This window comes from Eurytemora carolleeae, unplaced genomic scaffold (assembly GCF_000591075.1).
Source record: "Eurytemora carolleeae unplaced genomic scaffold, Eaff_2.0 scaffold193, whole genome shotgun sequence".
Lineage (NCBI taxonomy): Eukaryota > Metazoa > Arthropoda > Copepoda > Calanoida > Temoridae > Eurytemora > Eurytemora carolleeae.
The window spans coordinates 239811-264746 of NW_019396638.1; the positions used below are offsets into that span (position 1 = coordinate 239811).

The 24936-nt window shown below is 33.3% G+C and overlaps 1 protein-coding gene across 2 annotated transcripts; it reads left to right on the forward strand.

Annotated features, from left to right (window-relative positions):
* The first annotated feature begins 14 nt into the window (after positions 1-14).
* Positions 15-12201, forward strand: LOC111706711 (G2/mitotic-specific cyclin-B2). Of its 2 annotated transcripts, none has more exons than XM_023479634.1 (9): positions 15-99; positions 4386-4450; positions 5024-5109; positions 5723-5811; positions 6107-6283; positions 6484-6624; positions 9674-9778; positions 10929-10990; positions 12072-12201. In XM_023479634.1, the coding sequence occupies exons 1-9, from the start codon at positions 46-48 to the stop codon at positions 12184-12186; spliced, it is 894 nt and encodes a 297-aa protein (XP_023335402.1). In that variant the 5' UTR covers positions 15-45; the 3' UTR covers positions 12187-12201. The 2 variants fall into 2 exon arrangements, with proteins under 2 accessions (XP_023335402.1, XP_023335403.1); XM_023479635.1 differs by having other exon boundaries at positions 6122-6283.
* The last annotated feature ends 12735 nt before the right edge of the window (positions 12202-24936 follow it).

A 24936-nucleotide genomic window follows, 5' to 3' on the forward strand; every position in this document is an offset into this window, starting at 1 on the left:
CTCCTTGCTCAGAATTCATTTTCTGATTTTATATTTTGGACCACGATGAGTTCCGTTGTCAACAAATCAAAAATACCGATACCGCAGAAACTTAGAGAGGTAGGTCATGAATTATTTAGATTTTCTTTTTTAAAAAATCCACGGGCAAGGTAGGGCACTTCAGCTAGTTGAAAAATATCTGCTGAACTGACAGTCTGTGTTTAATTAAAGTTTGTTTAAGGATACTTTACACCTAGTTTAACCTTTTTCTAAAAACCTACAAGATTTTCTTTTAGATTTTATGGTAACACTGTGTTCACTAAGTTTACATCAAAAAGTTATGACTAGTTATTCGTTTATCATGCAGCGATCTCTTTTCATCTGATGTTTCTGTTGAAGAAATAGTTGTGGCCATCTTTCTTCAGCTCCATGTCATAACCATTGTAATTGCTGTGCATCTGCGCACTCTTGGCTTTTCCAATAATAGATCAGTCTTGATGATTAACAATCTCATTGACAAAGCTATTATGAAGGTTTAATCAGGAAGTGTAAGATAAGATAAGATAAGATAAAGTTTATTGCTCAAATAAATGTATCTGTATACAGGTAGAGTTTACAATCACAAAATTGATGATTATATTAACAGTACAAGTATAAAGCAATTAGGTGGAAAATAGCTCTTAGCTGTTTTGATTATTTTTTCCACCCAATGTTAATAATAATAACAAAATATTTCAATTAAATAGATTTAAGGAGAACGATTAGAGATCAGGGTGCGAATTTATCATATGCAAAATAGTTTATACATAAATTCGAATAACTAGAGTTTAAAGTAATTTTCATACATGTACATATAAGGCAAAGTTTAATTATTAGGTTCCAGGAAAAGTTTTATTAAAGGGACTGCTCACTTATTTGGATAATTTTAAAGTAAACTAAATAGACTATTAGCTATTAATTTGTATTAGTCTTATTTTTCAAAACTGTGGCCGGAGAAAAAGTCGATTTTTTATACAGAATTCCAGCGCGAAGATATGATAGCTTTGCATTTACACTATTTGATGCTTTTTGTCAGTAATAGATTTTAAAAATATTAAATTAAAATGTAGTATCTAACAGTTAATTGTAAATATATTTAATTTTTTTCAAAGGATTTTAAAAATTGTCTATTGTCAAAATATTACTTATTTTAAACATTTGACGGATTCCCCAGGAATACCCGAGTTGGAATCGAGGAACAGTTTGACGAATATAAAGGTCGTCTTTGTATAGACATATTAAATCATGTTTGAAATTGAGAAACGTCAATTTCTTGATAATTCTAAAATCGTAAGTTTTCATATCTTATTATATAAAGGTTAACACATGATGTCATTAAAATATGATAATTTTGTTTAATTTTTTGGGCTGTTGTTGTTAAAAAAAAAACGTTTTAATAGTGTCGACAAAGGTATAGTACCTTTGTGCTGGAATTCCAAGCAATAGATCGGCCAATGAATAGCTACTAGGCTAAATAGCTTACCATGAAATTACCCAAATAAGTGAACAGTCCCTTTAAGTCTGGGGCCACTTTGTCTTGATTAACAAGGTCAGTCATGCTCCATATTCTATCTTTATGTGGCCCCTTACCAAGGTGTTGTATTTTCCCTAGGGCAGCTTCCCATATAGGTGATTTTCCAAGCTGAAACTTTAAGGTAAGGGTAGGCATTCTGGGGGCGCTGCAAGCTACAGTGTGGCCCCGAACTTTGGCTTGAACAGGTAAAGGGGCCAAGCGCTTTAGCTAGGTAAGAGTCCGCGATTTAAAAACTTCGACTCGAGCCGTGATTCCTTAAACCCAACTTTAAGACCCGATCTTCGACCCAACTCTGACGACAGCTTGTTTCACTTGATTGACAGCTGCAAGATAATCGGCTCGATTAAGGAGTTGGTCTAATGATAATAAAAATGACCTTATTTGGTTTTAGTGGAGAATAAGGCTCAATGTTGAGTCTTATTCTCATCAAAACCCGGGATGCGGCTGTAATTCCTACCATGAAAATCCGCCAAATAGAATATTAAACCGGTTTTTGAATTCAACTCTGTGGAATTTATGATCCAGCTTGAATTCGAAAGCTCTTGTCGTAAATAAAGGCCAACGACAGCTTAGACCCGAGCCTTATTTTCCCGAATTTTTAATTGCAGGCTCAGGAAAAATGCAGATTTCAGAATAGTTGATATTGACATAAACTCTTTCAATTTCTTTTTTAAGTTGCTGCTTTCATCAGCATCCACCCTTCTCTGGCTCTCTATTGCTGGACCTCAATCTTTTTCTTCTTTGAGCAACACTTGCAAGAAGGAAGCATATATTTATTTAAAGTTGTAATCTCTGTTTGTCTATTTGTTTGACTGATCAGAACTCAGGGACCCATGGACCGATTTGCCTCAAATTTTGGTTTGGGAACTCGGGGAGACCCACAAGAATGTTCTTAGCTTGGTTTTGAGATTTTAAGTTGAGTGGGTCGAGTTAATAGCAAAGATTTAGTTTCTCGGTAAAATCGTTCAAGAGCGGGTGAACAACGGGAGTAACTTTTAGTAACCTGGGCACCGCTGGGTTCCTAAGCTTGTCTGAGATAAAGTTTCACTAACCTTATGGCTTAGCTGCGTTACTAAAATACTTAACCTTATGTTTTTCTCCGTAACAGTTGTCCTGTCCTCTAATTTTCCTCATTAAGGTGTCCACCAATGATAGCTGTATATAATAATGATGTTTCCTAGTATAGATTATCGCTGTAAGTTCTAAAAACTGCAAGATTATCATTAAACATATTAATTTTTTCTTACTCTATCGGGTAATTTTGGATCCAATATAGTTTTTGTAAAAAAATATTTTTAAAAATGGCCTCAAAACCGGCTAAAATATTTTTTTTGATAGAAAAGTATGTTTTCGGAGAATTTTAAAAATAGCTTGGCCAATTTTTAAAAATTACATTATAAAGATTTATTCTCAAACAAACCTATACCTAAAAATATAAATGGTGTAGTTAAAATTTGTTTAGATATTTTGAAAATATAGTTTTATAAAAAACAAAAAATAATAAATATGCAAAATTATTCATAAATAGACGACATTGATCATTACTGATTACATAACACATTTATCATTTCAGTTATTTTGTAATCATCCAATCCATCAACATATAAATTATTTATTGTTCTAGTAAAATCGGAAATTTCCATGCATGATCCAATGGGGCATCAAAATATTACATTTGTTTCTTAACTAACATTTTACTAAGATCAGATAGATTTACAAAACAATCATTTGCAATGGAAAATAAATTTCTATCAAGAACTGTGTTAAGGTCATTTTTACATAAATTAGAAAGAAATCTAATGCAAAGCTTAGAACTTGCTTCAATAATCTCATAGAAAGACACACTTCTACTAGTTAACATAGTTTTTACATGTAAACATTGTGAAATACTTCACCGTAATCCTAGAGGTGAAATATCCCACTCCAATGACTCTGCGAAAAGCACTTTCCATGTCTCAAGATCAAATGCCTTACTCAGATCCATTGCACAAGCATAAACTGCTCTACCAGCTCTGTTGTAATAATCCACTACAGAGTTGACCCCCAGATGCACATTGTAGTACTGGCTAGCTTCTGAAAACCAGACTCTAGCTCATATTTGGTCAGTTTATGAGAGTTCAAAATTAATATCAACCAGTCAACATGTGGAAAATGACGTAACTTTTACTAATTGCCCTTTGGAAATACAATAAAGGTTAATAAAAAAAGTTAGAGTTTTTTTTTTCATTTTACGAACTAGACTAAAAATAAATATTTTCCCGGTGCGCTTTCTTGTTTTAGGTTACAGGTCTTGAAAGTCACCTATTATTTTTCAGATCTTTTTAAGTACAACCATATTGAACGTTTTACTTTACATTTTTTACATGGGGATTTTTTTGTTTTTGAGTTTCTTAGTTTCAGGGTAGTGGTTGTGTTCTGTAAGAACTGAAATACAAATTATTAATTAGTTTCAGTGCTTAGGATCCATTTACTTTTTATGCAGATCTGTATCCTGGATCCGCACTTGAAAAAAAAACGGATCCGGATCCAGGTCATGAACATTTATTTAAGATTTACTGATTTTTAAATAGAAGGAGAATTGTTTTGTTACTTTTTTTAAACTTCTTTTTATGCAAAAACTTGATGAAAAACTCAGAGATAAGGACTTTTTTAATAATCTCGCTTTTTTTCAACAGTACAGATTTGAGTGTTGAGAGCAAAAGATTTTATTGCAGTTTTTGGTTGATATTTTGCCCTTGTATCCAGGAAGCTAAAATGTTGCGGATCTGGATCCGGATCCTAGAAGCACTGAATTTTTTAAATTTAATTTATAATTTTAATAAAACAATTTTAGGATTACACAAAACCTGAATTTTATCGTAAAACACGACACCTCTCTAATGTGGACAGTAATTCCAGGTAATTTTTACATCTTGGCATAACATATTAATTAGCATTGATTTATTGATTTATTGATTTATTTAATGTAAGATGTAGATTGTAATGTAGGCAGGAAAGGAATTGAGTTTTTGCCACAATCTCAAATTTTCTACTCCCTGTACCTTTTTACCTGATGGTGTGAACCTTTGATATTTCAAGCTTAGATTATATGATCCAACAGAATTCATAGTTTGAAATATCTAAGGTCTTTGAAAATAGGTTTCAAAGATATAGGGATTTGTTAATTAGAGTTTTTGGCAAAAACTCAATTCCTCAGTCTAAAATTAGTTAACTTGAAGGTTTAAACAAAAGAAATGAGTTTTATTTCAATATTACAAATTTAATATTTAAGAAGAGTCATCTTAATCATCTTAAATGCTATATGTCGTTGTGGTAATTTTTGAAATCCCCCAGTGTGTTAAGATTTTTGGGAATCAGATTTTTACCTTCATCATTATAGAAGCCATGATAAAGAAAAGTTTTGTCACATGAGGTAGACCTTTTGGGCTAAATAAAGAGTATTTTTTTCTAATTTTTGCTGCTTGGCTTCAGGTTTGATATAAGAACAAGTAGATCTAGTATAACTGGAGAGGATGAAATAAAACAGAAACCTAGAAAAAATTCTGTTGTCGCTGAAGGTAATATTAGATAATTAACATTTTTTTCAACTAATGGAAAACATAGGTCGAGGAAAATAAAATGACATGAGCCAAATTACTGAAAAAATAAAAACCTATAATCTCTTGGTGTACTCTATTTCTATTCATGTTTCCATTAAACAAGGTTCATGAGTTTAAAAAGTCTTTATTGGCTGTGAAACCCCACATTGCATAAAGGAGCCTAAAGCAATCCTTAAAAATGATGATTTGATTTGATTTGATTTGATTTGATTTGATTTGATTTGATTTGATTTGATTTGATTTGATTTGATTTGATTTGATTTGATTTGATTTGATTTGACAGTTCCCTTGATGCTGAATTCATAAGGTTATTGTTTTCATGACATTTCTCTTTCACATAGATGTTCTTTTCAAAAAATTACCAAAAACTTTAAAGAACGAAAAACTTTAACTAATGAATGGATAAGATATGGATATTGGAAATATTTGAAAAGAAGTTATGCATGACGAATTGAACCTCCTTCTTTAACTAGGTAGTCTCAAGAAATTCCTTAACTTATGATTTATGATGAAACAAACCGATCATGATTCTTTCTTTTTTAACTTTTTCATGTGATTGTCATTGCTCTAGGTAAGAAAACAGCAGGAAGGAAAAACTCAGAACGTTGTGGAGGGAGGACTACAATTAATGATGACAAGGAGAATATTGCAGCAATAGAGGTTATTAAATAATAATATTTCATTGATTTCTCAGAGCCCGCGATTTAAAAGCTTCGGCTCGAGTCTAAATTCCTAAAACGCAGCTTTAAGACCCAATCTTAGACTCAACTCTTTTTTAAATCGCCGGCTCTGGATTGTTTGTCAATGAGGATTTTCATTGTATTTTCATGAAATATATTGTACTTCAGTAAGTTTACAAGACTTTGATATTAATATTTAATTTTAATATTGATATTTAATTTTAATATTGATATTTAATTTTAATATTGATATTTTTAATAGTGTGGATTTTTAAAGCAACCTTAACCAGGATGGAAAGGAGATAGGAAGGCCCTTGACTGCAGCTGAGGTCATTAAAGAAGTGATAGACGAAGTGTTCCCTGATGGGCAGGATGAAGGTTTAAACGGGACTGAAGCTTCTGAAGAGGAAACTTACAAATTACCAGAAGGGGTTGTCAATATTGATATTGAAGTAAGGAATCAAGTACTACTAAATAATATTAACTTTTGTTCAAAACTTAAATTCGCTACTGAATCCAATTTTTCTGACAACCTTTTTCGGGTTAAAAGAGGGGGAAGACTTTTTAAGCTTTGAAGAAAAATTGTAAAAAAAAAGTTGAATTTGTAAATTTCTAAAAAATCTTCATTGAATTGCAACTTTAAATTTGGTAGGATGGATTGTATGAATATGCTGCTGAAGTTATAGCTTACCTGAAAGAGAGGGAGAAGGTCCATGTGCTTCCAGTCAATTTTTTGAAAGGTGGATCAACTCATTTCAGTGCAAGAGCCATGCTGGTAGATTGGTTGATTCAGGTAGTTTATTTAATTCTGCTCTAGGATAATTACTTGTTTACTTGAATTACTCTGACTAACCTGAATTATTGTGACTAGTTTCCTTGAATACAGTGACTAGTTTCCTTGAATACAGTGACTAGTTTCCTTGAATACTGTGACTAGTTTCCTTGAATAATGTGACTAGTTTCCTTGAATACAGTGACTAGTTTCCTTGAATACTGTGACTAGTTTCCTTGAATACTGTGACTAGTTTCCTTGAATACTGTGACTAGTTTCCTTGACTACTGTGATTAGTTTCCTTGAATACTGTGACTAGTTTCCTTGAATGCTGTGACTAGTTTCCTTGAAAACAGTGACTAGTTTCCTTGAATACAGTGACTAGTTTCCTTGAATACAGTGACTACTGTGACTAGTTTCCTTGAATACAGTGACTACTGTGACTAGTTTCCTTGAATACTGTGACTAGTTTCCTTGAATACAGTGACTAGTTTCCTTGAAGACTGTGACTAGTTTCCTTGAATGTGACTAGTTTCCTTCAATACTGTGACTAGTTCCCTTGAATACTGTGACTAGTTTCCTTGAATACTGTGACTAGTTTCCTTCAATACTGTGACTAGTTTCCTTAGTGACTAGTTTCCTTGAATACAGTGACTAGTTTTACTGTGACTAGTTTCCTTGAATACTGTGACTAGTTTCCTTGAATACTGTGGCTAGTTTCCTTGAAGTACTGTGACTAGTTTCCTTGAATCACTGTGACTAGTTTCCTTGAATACTGTGACTAGTTTCCTTGAATACTGTGACTTGTTTCCTTGAATACAGTGACTAGTTTCCTTGAATCACTGTGACTAGTTTCCTTGAATACTGTGACTAGTTTTCTTGAATACTGTGACTAGTTTCCTTGAATACAGTGACTAGTTTCCTTGAATACTGTGACTAGTTTCCTTGAATACAGTGACTAGTTTCCTTGAATACTGTGACTAGTTTCCTTGAATAATGTGACTAGTTTCCTTGAATACAGTGACTAGTTTCCTTGAAGACTGTGACTAGTTTCCTTGAATACTGTGACTAGTTTCCTTGAATACTGTGACTAGTTTCCTTGAATAATGTGACTAGTTTCCTTGAATACAGTGACTAGTTTCCTTGAATACTGTGACTAGTTTCCTTGAATACTGTTACTAGTTACCTTGAATACTGTGACTAGTTTCCTTGAATACTGTGACTAGTTACCTTGAAAACTGTGACTAGTTTCTTTGAATTTCTGTGACTACAACGTACCATAACCAAATTATGAAAACCAAAGCTGAGATTTTAAAACCCGCTTTAAGCGTCTATTTAAGTAAAGATCTGAGGTTTTGAATGGCTTGGTCCTGATTGAAACTTGAATTTAAATATCGTAAACTATGATATTTCTACATTTAAAATCCCAGGAACTATTTGCAGTGTCAAAATTGGCTAGATTTATCAAATAAGAAGCAAACTATGGAAATAACGTACAATGTACATTTTTAAAGGTTGAGTTTTCGAAATTTTCACTGAGAAAAGCTGAATATATCAACTAATTATGCAGACAGAGTTTTGAAAGCATCTCTTATCGGTTGAATCTGTACCATTCAGAATCCAGCTATAGACTTAAGAGACTCAAAGGCTTGAGCTTACGAAGGTCGGGCTTAACTTTTAAATTCTCAGCTCAGGCTCTGTATTTAAAAACAGAGAAGGAGGATTAAACTTTTTAATTATTAATGATCGTTTTTTTAAAACTTGAGCTGAAAACTTTAGAATGGTGGATATCGAGATCTATGCTTGATCTCCTGGTTTCACTAACCCCGAGATTAGGTTAATAAGCATTCGAAATCCAAGAAAGAAGTTTAAAATTCAACCCGTCAGCATGTCACGTTTAAAACGCTCCTTAACTTTTAAAAAAACCGTTTTTAATTTAGTACATTTCTGGCCTGATGTCATATCAATTAAACTAATATTCCATTAAACAAACGCAAGTTTTGTATTCATGTTTATCAAAATTCTAAACTAAGGTTATAAATTACTTTAGTTCATAAGTTCATATAAACACAAAGAGAAAAGAATATATATTAGAGTGGAATTTTCTAGAAAAAAGTGTAAAACGTCCATTTTGTTGTACTGTTTCCATACTGCAGGTGTACTTCACATATTTGTGCTATGTAACCTTTTGGGCCCTGGAATATCATTTTATAGAAAATCTAAAATTAATGTTAAAAGAAAACCAAATTATGAAATAGGCTGGTTTCATAATTGACCAATGATCATTTCACATAGACTCTATGCCTTTCACTTTACAAACGATGATTTTCCGTTATAACTATAAATCAAATGATGTTTTTTATTCACCTAATTCATTTATAAAGTTTATTTAACAGCTTTAAAAAATTCGAAATTGAAATGAATAGTCTACAACATACTGTATTAATGTACTCTACTGCATATAATTTGTGAACATTTACATGAATTGTACACTTTGAACTCCCTTTCAGACTGAAAGGGACTGACAAAACTTATACCGAGGGATTGTCTAAATTCCTCTCTAATATATATTCTATTCTCTTCCAAAAAGAGGATTAGGAAGAAAATCAAGTGTGTACCTTGGATACTCAGATTAAGCGATCGGGATTAAGGGCATCCCATTCTTTAGTTTTCAGCTCAGTTCAAACTACCCTTGAAAGTACCATGTGAGACAGACGCTGAACTCCAACCTTCGAGTGTGCGAGGTGGGGAAGACTTCACTGCAGATTTTACTTTTGTACATGACCACTTTTTCAACAATTTTCAATTAAATTAGTATTTATTTAGGGTTAGGTCAAGTTAAGACACAGCGCTGCGGCTAGGTAAGGCTAGGGGGCCGAGTGCTGCGGCCACGGGTTAGGTTAAGTTATGCCACTTTTTGGGCCGAACGCTGCGGCTAGGATTTAATCTCGATCTACACATGTCATCCTCCCTTAATCATGCTTTTAATTAAGCGCGGCAGTGAAGTCTTCCCCACCTCGCACACTCGAAGGTTGGAGTTCAGCATTTGCCTACCATGTGATGTGTTTAGGTTCAACACCATCTCCAGCTATGTCAAGAAACCTTATATCTCACCATTATAATGCTTGATACAGTCTTGGCACAAAGAGATATCAAAAATGACAAATTGCAATTGGTAAAGTTTTTCCATTAATTTATAAAAAATTAAGACTAAATTGTTCAATACATGCAACAGCATTGCAGAGGCGCAACTAGGACTTTTGCTAGGGGGGGGGCAATATATTATTTTGTTAGGGTTTGTGGGGGTTAAGGGGGGGTTTCCCCCCCTTTTTCAAAAATTTTTCAAAAACAAAAGTGCTTTGTTAAGGGTTCGAAGTCGAAAGTTGCATGCAGATTTGGCTGTGTTCTATTCAAATCGATTTTTTGTTCTTGTGTTTTTACAAAATTTATACTTCCATAAGCTGTAAAATGAATGATATGAGTCAATTCATTGAATATGTGTGCGAATCGCAAAAGAGTATTTTTTAAGTACCTGGTTTAATTACAGATTAAATTGCAAGAAATAATCATTTATAGTTTCTGGGAAAAAACATAAAAATACATAGGTAAATAATAATTTCAATCATCTACATTGAAAAAGGACAGAGGATGTTACCTTTTCTCTTGAAGTTATCGAATTAATGATTGATCTAAACAACATTCATAATCTAAATTCATTTTCGATTTTACAGAACTTCTGTCAAAGAAGATAAATCTTGTTAGTTATCAAATATGATAATCAGTTAGAAATTTGCCAGGTTCAGATTTTTCTCTAGATTTGGAACTGATTTTTGCCACAAACTCAAATATTCTAATCCCTAAATCTTTGCACCGAGTGGTGTAAACATTTGATATTTCAAACTTGGAATATTTTACCATAAGAATTCAAAGTTTGATATCTACGAGTACTCTATAAACTCAACACAAATAAAATACAGTTCAGAACTTTTTTTTACATTAAATGTTTACAATGGCCTTTAGCCTTGAGAATTGAGAAAGATAAAAATATTCTTTTTAAAACTAACTATAGTATAATAAAATTTCTACAATAACACTATTGGTTTTCTTATTCCTGTGATACTGATTTTCGCCATTCTTTCTTTCTTTTCATTCTGCAGGGGGGGGGGCGCCCCCCCTCTCAGGTGCTAGGGGAGGGCGCGCGCCCGGCCGCCCCCCCCCCTAGTTGCGCCTCTGCAGCATTGTATGATTTAATAGGTGTTTCAGACTTTAACCATAATAACCACTCTGCCCCCAAGTCTGCATGAAACCAAAAATCATTTGCTTAGGTTGGAGTGACATGTTTGCTACTTGCAAGTAAACTGGAGGAATATTATCCTGCAGATATCAGGAACATGAGCATACAGAATTTCTAGTAGTTTTTTCAGTTGTATGTATAATTTTGCTTTTGATACTAAATTTTTATTTATGTAAAAAAAAATTGCAAAAACTTTGCAATCAGCTTTTTTTTGTGAAAGGTTTTTGAAGAAATATAAAAAGTTTAAGCCCAATGACGGAAAGTGAGTTTTAATATTGATTCAGATTCGTATAGGTAAAACAAGGTATACAGTCATTATGCCTGAGTACTCAGAGGCGATATTAGAGGGAGTGTTTGCGAAAAATGAAAGGGGGTATAGGCTTAATGCGATAAAAAAGCGCTTTTGATCGCTACTTATCTTACTTCTATCTGTTGCGTCTAAGGAGAAAATTGTTAAAAACGACTCACACCGCGATACAAATTCGGAAAGATGCAACATTCAACTCGGATCGTCAATAAATCAATTTAATTCCAAACAAATCATTTAGATATTACAAACAGTAGTTATCGATTATTTTTTGACGCATTCGTATATAGTGAATATTTCATAATATTTTTGGTTTTTTTTAAAAAAATAATTTTCGCTGGCGCTGGATTTTCGAACATTCCTGGAAAACATGAAAATGTCGTCTTCATTATCAAAAATCCTCGAAACAGGAATAAATGTTTTCAAAAAAAACCTCAGATCATGAAAAATACAAGATATTATGAAATATCAACTATTTACGAATGCGTAGAAAATAATCGATGACTATTGATTGTAATATCTGAATGATTTTTTTACGATAGGTTTTATCAATTTTCTCCTTATAGACGCAACAGATAGAAGTAAGATCAGTAGCGATCAAAAGCGCTTTTTTATCGCATTAAGCCTATACCCCCTTTCATTTTTCGCGAACACTCCCTTTAAAGCCCAGCTTTTAGCCTTTATTGAAGGACTAGAGCAGCCTCAGACCAATACTGTTTGAGTTATGTCCAATAAAAGTCCTTAAGCATACTTCCTTCGAATTAGACTTTCACATTCTTAGTCTTAAATCTTTCCAAACAATTTTACTTATATCTTCAATCTTCAACATATAAGTGCCGCAAAGTATGACCAGTTGTTCAACTACAGTAAGCTGGTTCACTTGACTAACGACAGTTACACCAACACCCAGATTGTCAGGATGGAGCTCATCATCATCGATGTCCTGGAATACAAGGTTAACTTCAAGGGACTGCAGACGTAGTTTTGATTTCATTCACAGAGTGGGATGTACGATTCACAACGGTATCCTTGAAGCTTTGTCGGAGATAATCATCGTCTTCTATTTGAAAATTCATTATTAAATTTGTGTTTTTCTATAAAATGACTTATCTGCTTTATAAACTATAGATTAAGTTGTCAGAATTGAACACTTTTAAAGCTAGGAAAACGATGGTATTGGCCACAATATTGATCTGATAAAAGTTATTGGGTACCATTGGGAATCGGGCTTTTAAGTGGAAGCTTACTATAGAAACACGATAGTTCCTGTAGGTGATATTTTGATTAGATGGGTCATATTTTTTATTGATTTTAAATTAACGCAAGTGTTTGGTTCAAAATACGAACATATTCAATTGATTGTAAACCTACATTTTGTTGAAAATCTGTTTTACTTTTTCCCTGAAAAAAATCTGCAACGTGAATTTTAAGTGGAACCAACCATATTTAAGCAGCGGCTTAAATTTAAACCGCCGCTCAAATTCTTTAAATTCGGCCACAGGCTTCCTCTTCTAAATCGGACTGGTTGTCAGTAGTTCAACAAAAGTCTGTAAAATCTACCTTATTTCAAATGTTTTACTTTTTAGAAGTTTATAATTTAAAGTGGAGAAATAATTTTGAATGGTTCTGCCTTTTAAAAGCGAAGAAAAAATCTTGGAAAGATAAAATTTGATCCTCGTCTGGTATTTGGTTTAGTAGAAAGTAGAAACCTAATATTTATGTCCCCTCGTTGTATTTAGTCCGATAGATAGACAAGGTGTAGAGGATAGTCTGGCTGGTATTGGGACAAGGTATAAAAGATAGTCTGGCTGGTTTTGGGACAAGGTATAGAAGATAGTCTGGCTGGTATTGGGACAAGGTATAGAAGATAGTCTGGCTGGTATTGGGACAAGGTGTAGAGGATAGTCTGACTGGTATTGGGACAAGGTATTGAAGATAGTCTGGCTGGTATTGGGACAAGGTGTAGAGGATAGTCTTGCTGGTATTGGGACACAAGGTATTGAAGATAGTCTGGCTGGTATTGGGACACAAGGTGTAGAGGATAGTCTGGCTGGTATTGGGGCAAGGTATAGAAGATAGTCTGGCTGGTATTGGGACACAAGGTATTGAAGATAGTCTGGCTGGTATTGGGACAAGTTGTATAAGATAGTCTGGCTGGTATTGGGACAAGGTATAGAAGATAGTCTGGCTGGTATTGGGACAAGGTATAGAAGATAGTCTGGCTGGTATTGGGACAAGGTGTAGAGGATAGTCTGGCTGGTATTGGGACAAGGTATTGAGGATAGTCTGGCTGGTATTGGGACAAGGTGTAGAGGATAGTCTGGCTGGTATTGGGACAAGGTATAGAAGATAGTCTGGCTGGTATTGGGACAAGGTGTATAAGATAGTCTTGCTGGTATTGGGACAAGGTATAGAAGATAGTCTGGCTGGTATTGGGACACAAGGTATTGAAGATAGTCTGGCTGGTATTGGGACAAGGTATAGAAGATAGTTTGGCTGGTATTGGGACAAGGTGTAGAAGATAGTCTGGCTAGTATTGGGACAAGGTATAGAAGATAGTCTGGCTGGTATTGGGACAAGGTGTAGAGGATAGTCTGACTGGTATTGGGACAATGTATTGAAGATAGTCTGGCTGGTATTGGGACAAGGTATAGAGGATAGTCTGGCTGGTATTGGGACAAGGTGAAGATAGTCTGGCTGGTATTGGGACAAGGTATAGAAGATAGTCCGTGATATTGTGTCTGTGTTCAGACCAAACGCAAGAATATTTATGTTGCTTCTAAAACAAGTTTGTACAGGGTAAATTTGATATCAGAATCCTATTTTATCTTATTTTTTCTAAAAATGAGGGAGGACATTAAGGCCTGCCTTGTAGCCATTAATGTATCTTGGTCTGCATGCAAATTTTAGACATTCGTCAAAAATGTCAATTTAAGTATTATTTTTGCAATTTTTTTGGATAAGAAAATCAAATAAAATATTTTTTCTGATATTTTTGATATTTTAGTATTTGATTGACTCTGCCATAGTCGAAGTATCTTTCTCCTCCACTCTGCCATCCATACAGGTAGAAAACTTCCAGTCCATATGTAGGAAACTTCTGGATAAGTAACAGGAAATTTCTTGTTTATTGGTAGAAAACTCATGGGTAACTGTTAAGAAACCATGGGTAACTGTTAAGAAACCATGGGTAACTGTTAAGAAACCATGGGTTACTGTTAAGAAACTTCTGGTTAAAAGGTAGGAAACTAGGTTTTCTGACAGGACACTTCCGGTCATAGGTAGGATACTTCCGGTCAGTAGGTAGGAAACTTCTTGTTTATAGGTATAGGAACTTCGAGTTAACTGGTAAGAAACTTCTGGTTAAAAGGTAGGAGACTTTAGGTTTTTTGGCATGGCACTTCCGGTTGTAGGTAGGATACTTCCGGTCAGTAGGTAGGGAACTTCTTGTTTATAGGTATAGGAACTTCGAGTTAACTGGTAAGAAACTTATGGTAAATAGGTAGGGCAATTTTAGTCAATAGGTACAAAACTTTCTCGGTAATTAGCTCTTAATAGTTCTTATTCTTTGACTGAACATGTAATTTGCTCTATAAACATGTTTCATATCTTTTAAACTTGTCTAACAGTAATAGTTTTCCCAACACTTCGATGTCTCCTTTATTGCTTTTTGATCTATTGCTTTTTGCCTTGTTGACTATTTTCTCTATACCTTTATAGCCCTTTTATTGCTTTATTTAACATTGGCTTGTTTAGTTATCACGTTCTTTGCTCATTATTAACTATTAAACGTACGGTAAATAGGTAGGAAACGTACGGTCTCACAGTTGGAAACTTCCGGTCAACTAGAAGGAAAATTTCAGGCTCTAATTTTCACTGCAATCATATTCACCTCTCAAGCCTAACTACAGGTGTGCTTTGTGGCGATAGTTGATTTCTACCCACTTGGAACTCTTAGCTCACACTGAACCAGACAGTAAGAGATGGTTAAATGTATGCGACGTTAGTAGGACGCTTTTGTGACCTCGTAGAAATTCTCATTAGAAATTCAAAAACATATTTTTTCTTCTCATCAGCTCTTCAATAAGATGAGTTATGATTGAAAACATAACAGATTTCAATCATCCGTGCAATTAACTTTAATTTGACGTGAGCTGAGAACTTTTGTTGAGACCTGTATAACTGTAGAACTGTTGAAGTGAGTTTCCTCTTCTGGAAAAGTTACTAGTTATTTAGTTCAATTAATGTTTACTCAAGGCTGCTGCTGGGGTGCTTGCTGCTAATCTTCTGTTCTACCTCATGATTAACAAGGTAGATTTAATTTTATGTCTTTAAAATATTTAAATAATAATTGTAGAAATGCGATTTAGTCTCCATTTAAATTGTATAGTACTGCTTCAGATATATTTAACTGTCATGACTCATGCATGGGAAATAGTGTGATATTGCATGAGAGAGATATCATAATGTACAGAATTAGATATATGATACTGCGGAAAAAGATCTATTGTATTGTACTTACTGCAACTAAAATATACATAAAAATTTGCATTAAAAAAGAAAAAAAATCGATAAATCCATGTAAATTGTTGTGTTTTTGTTTCATAAATTACGATAATTTACCTCAGATAGAGCAACAATTTAAAAGTTAAAATCATAGATGGGCGAGAAGCGAAGCGCCCTGGATTTGGAATCCTAGTATGATATAATGAACTGTATTGGATTAGATGCATTTTTCTGTACTTGACTAGATATTGTAGCAGCAATAATTCGAGTCTAAATGAATCTTAAAATATTTTGTTTTAACTGCATAAGATATATTGTACACTACTGCAGCAGATTAATTTAACTGTACTGGAAAAGCGCGTACATATAAGGGGGGGGGGGCAGTAGTCCTTTTGCCCCCCCCCCTCCCTGGGATTTATGGGCCAAAGTTAAAAGCAGGTGTGTGTAATGAGCTTGCCCTCATCTTCAAAGGGGTGTTTTCCTTTTAAAAGTAGTTGAACATTTTCATGTGTTTGGCATGTCTACCCGCAACCCCATTGAAGGTCAGGGGATATTACATTAGGAGAGGATTAAGGGTGAATCAAGAGGGCGGAAGACTAATGATAGTCTTCATAAGACTACTCAGGACTTGAGAGAGTAATACAGAACGATACAGAAGGGTTATTTTATAATAAATAGTCCTTAAATCAGTACTACAGTGGACTACAAAGGGGAGTAGTTTCCTATCGAAATTTCAGGCAAACTGGCTTAGGTTCTCAAAGGCGTTTTTTCGGGGAGGGGACAAGTTNAGTGAAATCTAAGATTTTTGGGTTTTTTCTTGGGTTCCAATGGGTAGCCCCCCTCCCCTGGACAAATTCGTGAATACGCCCCTGACTTTTCTGCATTATCATTATATTTGTTGTACTGTTCTGCATTATATATAATTTTCTGCAGGATTTCCCTGAGGATAGATTAGTATGGACTCCAACACTTGAACACTTTACTGAATACAAGATTCATGATCTGGCTCCTTCAGCAGAAATTATGATCAGGTACACATAGTGATGTGCATTAAGTTGGTTTGTTTTAATTGTTTTAAATGTTCTTGGAATGTTTCTGATTTAAAAACTTTTGAATGCGACTTTTTGTGAACACTGAACAGTTCATTGTCTGAAATCAATGTACTTTTGTGAGATCTGTTAAAGATATCTTTGGTCAATTGAAAATCATCAATTAAAATGAAAACGAAGTTTTGCTGTGTAAACAAATTTGACAAACTGAAAAGAGATTTTTAGATCCCGGCCCATTTTTACTAGCTTGAGAACCAAGCTTTGATTTCAGTTTGCCCTTTAAAAGTCAACCCACTTGAAACTTAGAATAGTTCCACGTTAAAAATTTGAGGCATATCGGCAATGGTTATATTTGGACGTCCAAACAAACAAACAAACAGGCAGGCAGACAGAGATTACTACCTTACTTATTAAGAATCCAGGATCTTGCATTTTTTACTTTTCAATCATAACTTCTCTCAAGTCCTCATATTGAGAGCTATTGAGAAGAAGAACAATGTTTTTTTTCGTGTTTAACCATCCAATCCAGGCAGACAGAGATTACTACCTTACTTATTAAGAATCCAGGATCTTGCATTTTTTACTTTTCAATCATAACTTCTCTCAAGTCCTCATATTAAGAGCTATTGAGAAAAAGAACAATGTTTTTTTCGTGTTTAACCATCCAATTTTTTTTTTAATACTTGTGCATAAATTAGAGGATCTACGAGGTCACATTGTCGTACCAGTAATGTCGCATAAAGTTGACGACTTCTGTGTAGTGTTCAGTGGATCGTGACAAACTTATATGTTTAGATGTATCAAAGAGTCCAAATACAAGGGAGCCAGCACTAAATACAAGAGCAACTCAAGACATCAAAGGTAATTTAAGGTTCTTAAACGTAATTCTTCCTTCTCAAAGGGACATGTCCGAATTACAATGGTACTCTCAAAGGTTTGTATATGATCAAGAATTAAAAAAATGTTTTTTAGTTTTAAAATTAGTTATTTTCAAGTGTTGGGTTTTCCTTTCTTATTGTTTCTTCTCTAACAGAGACAATGAAGGATTTTATCACTTAAGGTTTGATAAAACATCTTCTACATAAATGTTAGAAATAAACCTTTCAAAGGGTACCGTTGTGAATCGGGTATTTCACTCTTTACAATGTGTGGTCCCTTGAAATAACAACTACAGTCCCTTTAAAAATATGGACTCTTAAAGTCTGTTTTCTTTTTCCAATCCAAGACTCCTTTAATAAAAGAATGCATGGAATCGGTCTGTTAGCAAAGCACTGAACAATGGTGTAGGCCTGCCAAAGTGGGAGTATATAGAATACAATTACATAGACCTTAGCCCTGTAATCTGCATACTTTGAACCCCTAGCAAAATATGTATAATTCCTTGTCATACAGTCATCGTCATATATATCAAAACAATGAAGAGCACTTTCGATTTTGATTTTGATTTCTACCAAGCTTTCAAACAGCATTAAAATAAAGAGAAGTTGTCAACTTTACAACTTTTCTTTGTTCCCTTGTAAACTTGTAATTGAAGAAAATTTGTCAGAAATCAAAACTTAAATCTAAAAGTCGTCTTCATTGTATTGATGTTAACGCCGACCACTGTAGTTAAGCTACGATGAAATTCATTTTTCTAAAAGAAGAAAAATTTTACCTTTTCTGATTAAATCGTTATATAGGATTGCAATGGCCGCACAATTCTTTGATTGCAATTTGGATCGAGGATTGGAGTGGTTAGAGAGATGATTCTTGATCTAGTGTCACCAGGGACCAGATTTAATAGAGAGTAGTTGAATCGCGCAGTTAAACTACTTTTTGAACTTGGACTGGCACAGCGCGGTTCGACGGTTGAACTACTTCACGATATTTATTAAATTTAGTCCTAGGAACCTAAAGCCAAAGTCTTGATGTAAAAATTAAAATACCTAATATTTATCAAAAGTTTGAAATGGAAAATATTTGCGTAGAAACTCTACCCAATAATGGATGAAGAAAAATCCAAGATAAAACTATTTTGTTTTTATCTGATTTTTCCGATTATTAATCCCATCCAATTTCTAACAGTGCATCGTACAGCTCGGTTGAAATCAATCATTATTTGGTTTATCACGAACACTGCTATTTTTTAAACATCAACTTGTAGCTTTTTATTAAAACAATTTGTTGCTCTTTGTAGTCTTGTAGACTTGGAGACATTTGGTATTTTAAACTTGTAGTTAATGAAATTGTATTTTTATTTATTTACATTTATGTACAAGTAATGATCAATACTGTTTTTACAATTAAAAATTGACTCGTAGTATTTTTTAAGATTTTAATTTTGATATTCGAAGCATGCAAAAAATTCAAACTTTTAATAATTTTATTTGCAGCTTCAAATTAACTTTAACCTCAATGTTAATTTAGATTTTAACCTTTACATTCAATTATAATGATAATGATTTATGATTATTTTAGTCAAGTAATAATTCAACATTTTGTAATGTAACGTATATTGTCATTATTTAATAAACATTCTCTATTCCAGATACAATGACGACCTCTCCTTGAAACGACGACATTCTATAAATCAGGGCTTCCGAAGAAGTTTTTTTTAAATATTTTAATTTGAATTTTTTTTGTCGTAACAGTTATTCCTCTAACAGTAATAATGTTTTTGCTATGTAATAATATGTTCTTATGGTATTTTTCACCAAATGTCGCTTTTGTTCAAACACAAATTGAATTTCGTGCAATTTGAATTAAAAGCTTTCTATCTCTGAATTATTTATTATAAAATTGACAATACGGCGAATGGAGGTGAATAATTTTGTGTCGATTATGTTTTAATAAGAAACTAAATTGTAAGCCCTGTAAAGGTTGCAATTCTAGGCCATATCTCTCTCTCGTCCTGTGACGTCACATACAACAGTATTATTCAGCTGAATACTCGCAACCCTGGCTCTAAACATCCCTTACACGCCTTCCCAGGGCGTTTTTCATGCAGTGACTTAGTGAAAACTTGTTATTTTCTTATTTGTGTTAATAGGTTTTTTAGCATTTTGTTTTTTTTTATTGTTGGACTGAATAATAATGCGTGGTAAACTTTCCTTGTTTAAAATTTCTCGGTATTTTAAACCATTTTCCTCTTTCCGGAGGTTTAGGCCTGATGGGCTTAAGTTTTGAATTAATCTTGTGTGATTTATCAGGTTAGTTTCACTAAAACGATTCATTAAAGTTATTCTTTCATGATGAGGTAATATTTTAGATCTAAAACCAAATCCTGAAAAACGGGTTTAACTGCTAAGAAATGAAAGATTTACATCTTTTTCTGATTTTTTGAAATTTTTTCGTTACTGATTATATGATGAAACAATTCTTTAAGAGAAAGATAATGAAAATTATGCATTGCAAATTAATATTTGATTTGACCTCATAGTAAGAAAACTATCCGCAGCGCTTGATCCCCTTACCTATACTCTCTAAATTATTTTCAAAAAGCTCATTTAAGGTAATAAACTTTTTTATTTTAGGATGGGATGGGATGGGATGGGATGGGATGGGATGGGATGGGATGGGATGGGGCTGCAGAATGTATTGGGAATGTACAATTATGTACAATTCATTTCAAAGTAATAAATAGTGTTACCCGAGTCCAATTTATTTTTTTTCATTTAAGTTTCTTTTCATCATTTTAAATTTACACTTTTTTTACCGGGGTACGTGTATGCCATAGTGCGCGTTTAAATGATGTTATAGTACTTTTTTATTTAATAGTTTTGTTTGTTTCCCCTTTTAAAGGGAGTGTTCGCGAAAAATGATAGGGGGTAATTAGGCTTACGGCGAAAAATAATCGCTTTTGATCGCTTCTAATCTTACTGATCTATTTGTTGCGTCCATTTAAATTGAGAAAGTTGCAATATACGACTCGTATCGAAGAATAATCAAATTTAATTTCAAACAAATCATTCAGATATCACAACCAGAAGTCATCGATGTTTTTTCGACCCATTCAGTTAATATTTAATAATTTTTTAATTTGTTATTTGTTTTATATACAATGCCCTTAAAACGACTTTTTTCCGCTAGGTAGGACTAAAGGGTTGTAATATATGAAAAATCTATTTGAAATTTAATTGATTTACAATCCGAGTCGTATATTGTAACTTTGAGTTTTTTTTTAATCTTTTAAAATTAATTATTCTTCTGAGATAAAAGGTTTTTTTAAACTAAAAATCGGGGGAAGTTATGGAAGAACAAGATCAAGTTAGTTTTAAACTTATAAACCATAATTATAAATGAGAAGATGTTACTGAAGACTTCCCACCCCTTTCTAAGACCTTCACACCCTTTTTGTCTAAAGGATTTACACTTTTTGTACTGCGTGAAAATTGTGTGCCCCCCCCCACATTCCAATGAATTTGCAATGATTAAAAATTTTAATGTCTAATGTCTTTCTAAAAGCATAATTTTTATTTCCCGTCAAAAAAGAATTTGAGATTGAATTTTTTTACAAATATAGATTAACAGTGAATTAGTTCTAAAATATTTTAAAACATTATCAAAAATAAGTCTGACTTCCCACCTTCCACACTTTTTGAACTGAATTCAAGGGGGGGGAGGGGGTAAATTCCCATGAATCTGCATTGACAGAAAATGTTAGATCAATATTCACCTTGTCCACCAAGTTAACAGTTACTTAAATACAGCCCTTCACTTCTCCTAGAACACGTTGTTTAGTTATGGTAAATTTGATTATCTCGGAAATATTTGTAATTTTAATTCAGATAAAACTCGCAACATGTTTTTGCTTGTATCTTTAAGATGTATTTTTTTTTAATGAAAAGCAAATTTAAATATTTTGGGTTGAATTGTGAATTTAAAAAAATCTTAATTAGAATAGGGACTAAAGACGTAACTTAAAGAACCCCTCCTTTACGTCAGATTTACATGGGCTCCTTTTTAAGCTTTTTATGATAAGGAATGAATGAAATGCGCATTTATTTAAATGGTTTAATTGGTGTTAATGTTTATATATCATGGGTGTGATAATTTTAGCAGCCAATTATCAAGATTGTTTTTAAAATGTTCAGGTTTCCGGAAGTCTTGATTTCGCTTGGGATAACATTCCACATATTGTTACATTTTGTATTGAAGTTCTTACGTATTTCGATGTCAACAACTGGGAACTTCAGATTTAACTTTAAAAATTGATAAATCCAATTGTGGTTTCTCTAAAACATTGACTTTCGAATTCATGCTAAAAAATAAACATATATATTGATCAGATATAGGTTTTAAATTTAACGTTGTGAATCGGACATGCATCTCTTCAGGAGCGGCTTACGAGTACAACTCTAAAACTTGCGAATTTAAGTTAAAAGAAATTGTGTTATTTAATATTTATACACGTTTCTAACTGGAAAAACGACGATATATATGGATCAGATAAAGGTTACGTTGTGAATTTGACATGCCTATCTTCAAATGGAAAATAACTTGAAAATACACCAACAGTCCCTTTCAGAGAGGATTGGATTCCTTCAATGAATCAAGACTTAGTAAAAAATAGTTTCCAGTTATAACTTATCAATACATTTAATGAGGCAATATTTTTGTTTTCAAGGTCATTTGTCTCACAACTTGAATGTCAATTTTTACTTGTACTTTGAGATTTAAAATGACGCATCATTACGTTGTGTCCTGTTGGAGGTGGTTAACCCCCTTTCCTCCAGTCAAAACTTCGAAACGCCTCTTCGCACACATTAGCGCATTTACAATTAACATTGTATTGGTTTCATCGGTTCAACGTGAAATTACTGCATGATTTACTTTTCGAAAAGGTTTTTTTGGCATGAAGATTAGTTTCATTGAACTTGAGAATTAATTGCATCATTTTATTGCCATTGCAACTGTTTAATTGACCAACATTTTTTTTATCGATAATAGATACAGGCGTAACCAGCGATATTGTTAAACGGGGGCTAAATCGGAGAAATTCATTATGATTATTTAATATTTATACATTATTTCTTTTTCCACCTCTTGAGACTTGATCTTTTTATTTGCATCTTACCAATGATAAAATGTATTTTTAAAGATTTGGTTTGTTTCGTAAATTCAAAGGAGCTGGATTTTAAGATGTGGATTGTAAGAGAAGGGGATTGTATCTTGAGTGAAAGTTGTTGAATCCTGAGTAAAATTGGGATCTATTGTAAGAGAAAGGGGTTGTATACAAAATTAAAAGGGGGTATATCTCAAGATATGTTTATTGTTTATTGCTATTGTGGTGTATTGCATAACATGACGTCACGTATACTCAAGAGTATAAATTAAAAACAATTTAACAGTTATATGTAAATTTTATTTCTTTCCGCCCTGTCACAAACTAAAATCGAATTGATAAGGATCAAAATATTCTCATTTGTAAAAAATAATATTAACGAAATATTTCTTATCCCGATTTATAAGAAAACTTAAATTTTTGCTTCTGGATTTAATGGCTCATGTCTGTGTTATAAAGGTGCTAAACAATTGGGTGGAAAAGGGAGGGGGGCTTATGGGAGGAAATGGGATATAATTATTACTATAACGGAGCTGTGTGAATCTCTAAGGATTTAATTTCATTGAATTTGAATATCTTGCGGGGCCCCTCCTATCAATTATTATTAAACTCTATTGACCAGGCCTCCGCCTCTCTCCTCTTTCTTATTTGTATTCCTATTTATTCCTTCCTCCGAACTCAAATTTGTACCCTCTCCTAATTTGAAGTGTGTTCCCCTGAAACTTTACTAAATCATAATTTCATAATCCTAACTTCCAAACTTACCCTCCCTCCAGAATTTTACCCATTCTCCTTCCAAACTTACCCTCCCTCCAGTTTTTTACCCATGCTCCTTCCAAACTTACCCTCCCTCTATTTTTTACAAATGCTCCTTCCAAACCTACCCTTCCTCCAATTCTTACCAATGCTCCTTCTAAACTTACCCTCCCTCTAATTCTTACATGTTTCCAATTCAAACTTAACACCCTTTCAATTTCTACTTATACTTATTATAAACTTACCCTCTTCTCTTTCCAAGTTAAAGATACGCTCCTTCAAAACTTACTCTCGACCTCCAATTCTTACCTTTGCTTCTTCCAAACGTACCCTCCCTCCAATTCTTAACTATGCTCCTTCAAAACTTACCCTCCCTCTAATTCTTAATTTGCGCCTTTCAAACTTACACTACCTCCAAATTCAATCCTATCACTCAAATTTTTAAATTACAATTTTTACCCAAAATTAATCTGCTGCAATTTTACCATGGTTGGCTCACTAAAATTGCACCTATTGAATGAAAGTTTAAATTATTTTTATATTGGAGCTCTGTGTATTTCTTAAGACTCCTCTTATATTCATACAACCCTTGTCATAACTTTGTGTATTTTGTTGTCTTGTACTGTCGTCTACACTCAGGCCCGTTAACTTTTAAAAAAAATATTTTCAACAAAAAACTAAATTTTTATTTTATCACCGACAAAAATCAATGAAAAAGATAATTTCAGTCACAAAATCTTTTTGGGGGTAGATAAACCCCTGTTGTTAAAGAGCGCGCGCCTTTATGGCGTGCACGCTCGTTTCAATACAGTTTGCTTCTGGCAATACAATCAGCTGTTCGACTCACACAAAATTGTTTAAATCTATTTTTGAAAACTATTGAACACTGAATAGTTTACAGTGAACGTGAAAATAAAATTTTAATTTTAGTGATTTAAATTTTGACAATGTAAACAGCAAAATTGAATTTTAATTTTAAAAAATTATCCCCCTTATCTGAAAAGAAATGAGTTGAAAGCTTTCAAAATACGTTTCGCTAGAAATCATAATATGTCAAGGGTACATTCCGCCTAAAGATTTTATCATGATGAAAAAATAATGACTCAAACATGTCTGAAAATGCCAAATTTTTAGTCTGTGTTAATTTAAACAACACTTTATTTATAAAATATACTTGAACATTGTCAATTAGATAATTCTGTATGGTTAGGGTTGTTGATCGTTTTTGTTCGTTTTAAGATCTTTTCTTTTTAGGAAAAAAACGATCGTTTTGAAAAACGACCCACTCGTTTTGAACTTTTAGAAAACAATTAAAGATGGTCTGTCCTAGAGAACGATTTTTGGACCCCCCCCCCCCAGGCCCGTAGCCAGGGGGGGG

Bases quoted from the DNA above. Each gene is read 5' to 3' on its own strand.
- LOC111706711 (XM_023479634.1), top strand. From the start codon at position 46: ATGAGTTCCGTTGTCAACAAATCAAAAATACCGATACCGCAGAAACTT. The intron at 5,110-5,722 runs GTAATATTAGAT...TCATTGCTCTAG, and splicing joins AAATTCTGTTGTCGCTGAAG to GTAAGAAAACAGCAGGAAGG. The intron at 9,779-10,928 runs GTAAAGTTTTTC...TCATTTGCTTAG, and splicing joins AAAATGACAAATTGCAATTG to GTTGGAGTGACATGTTTGCT.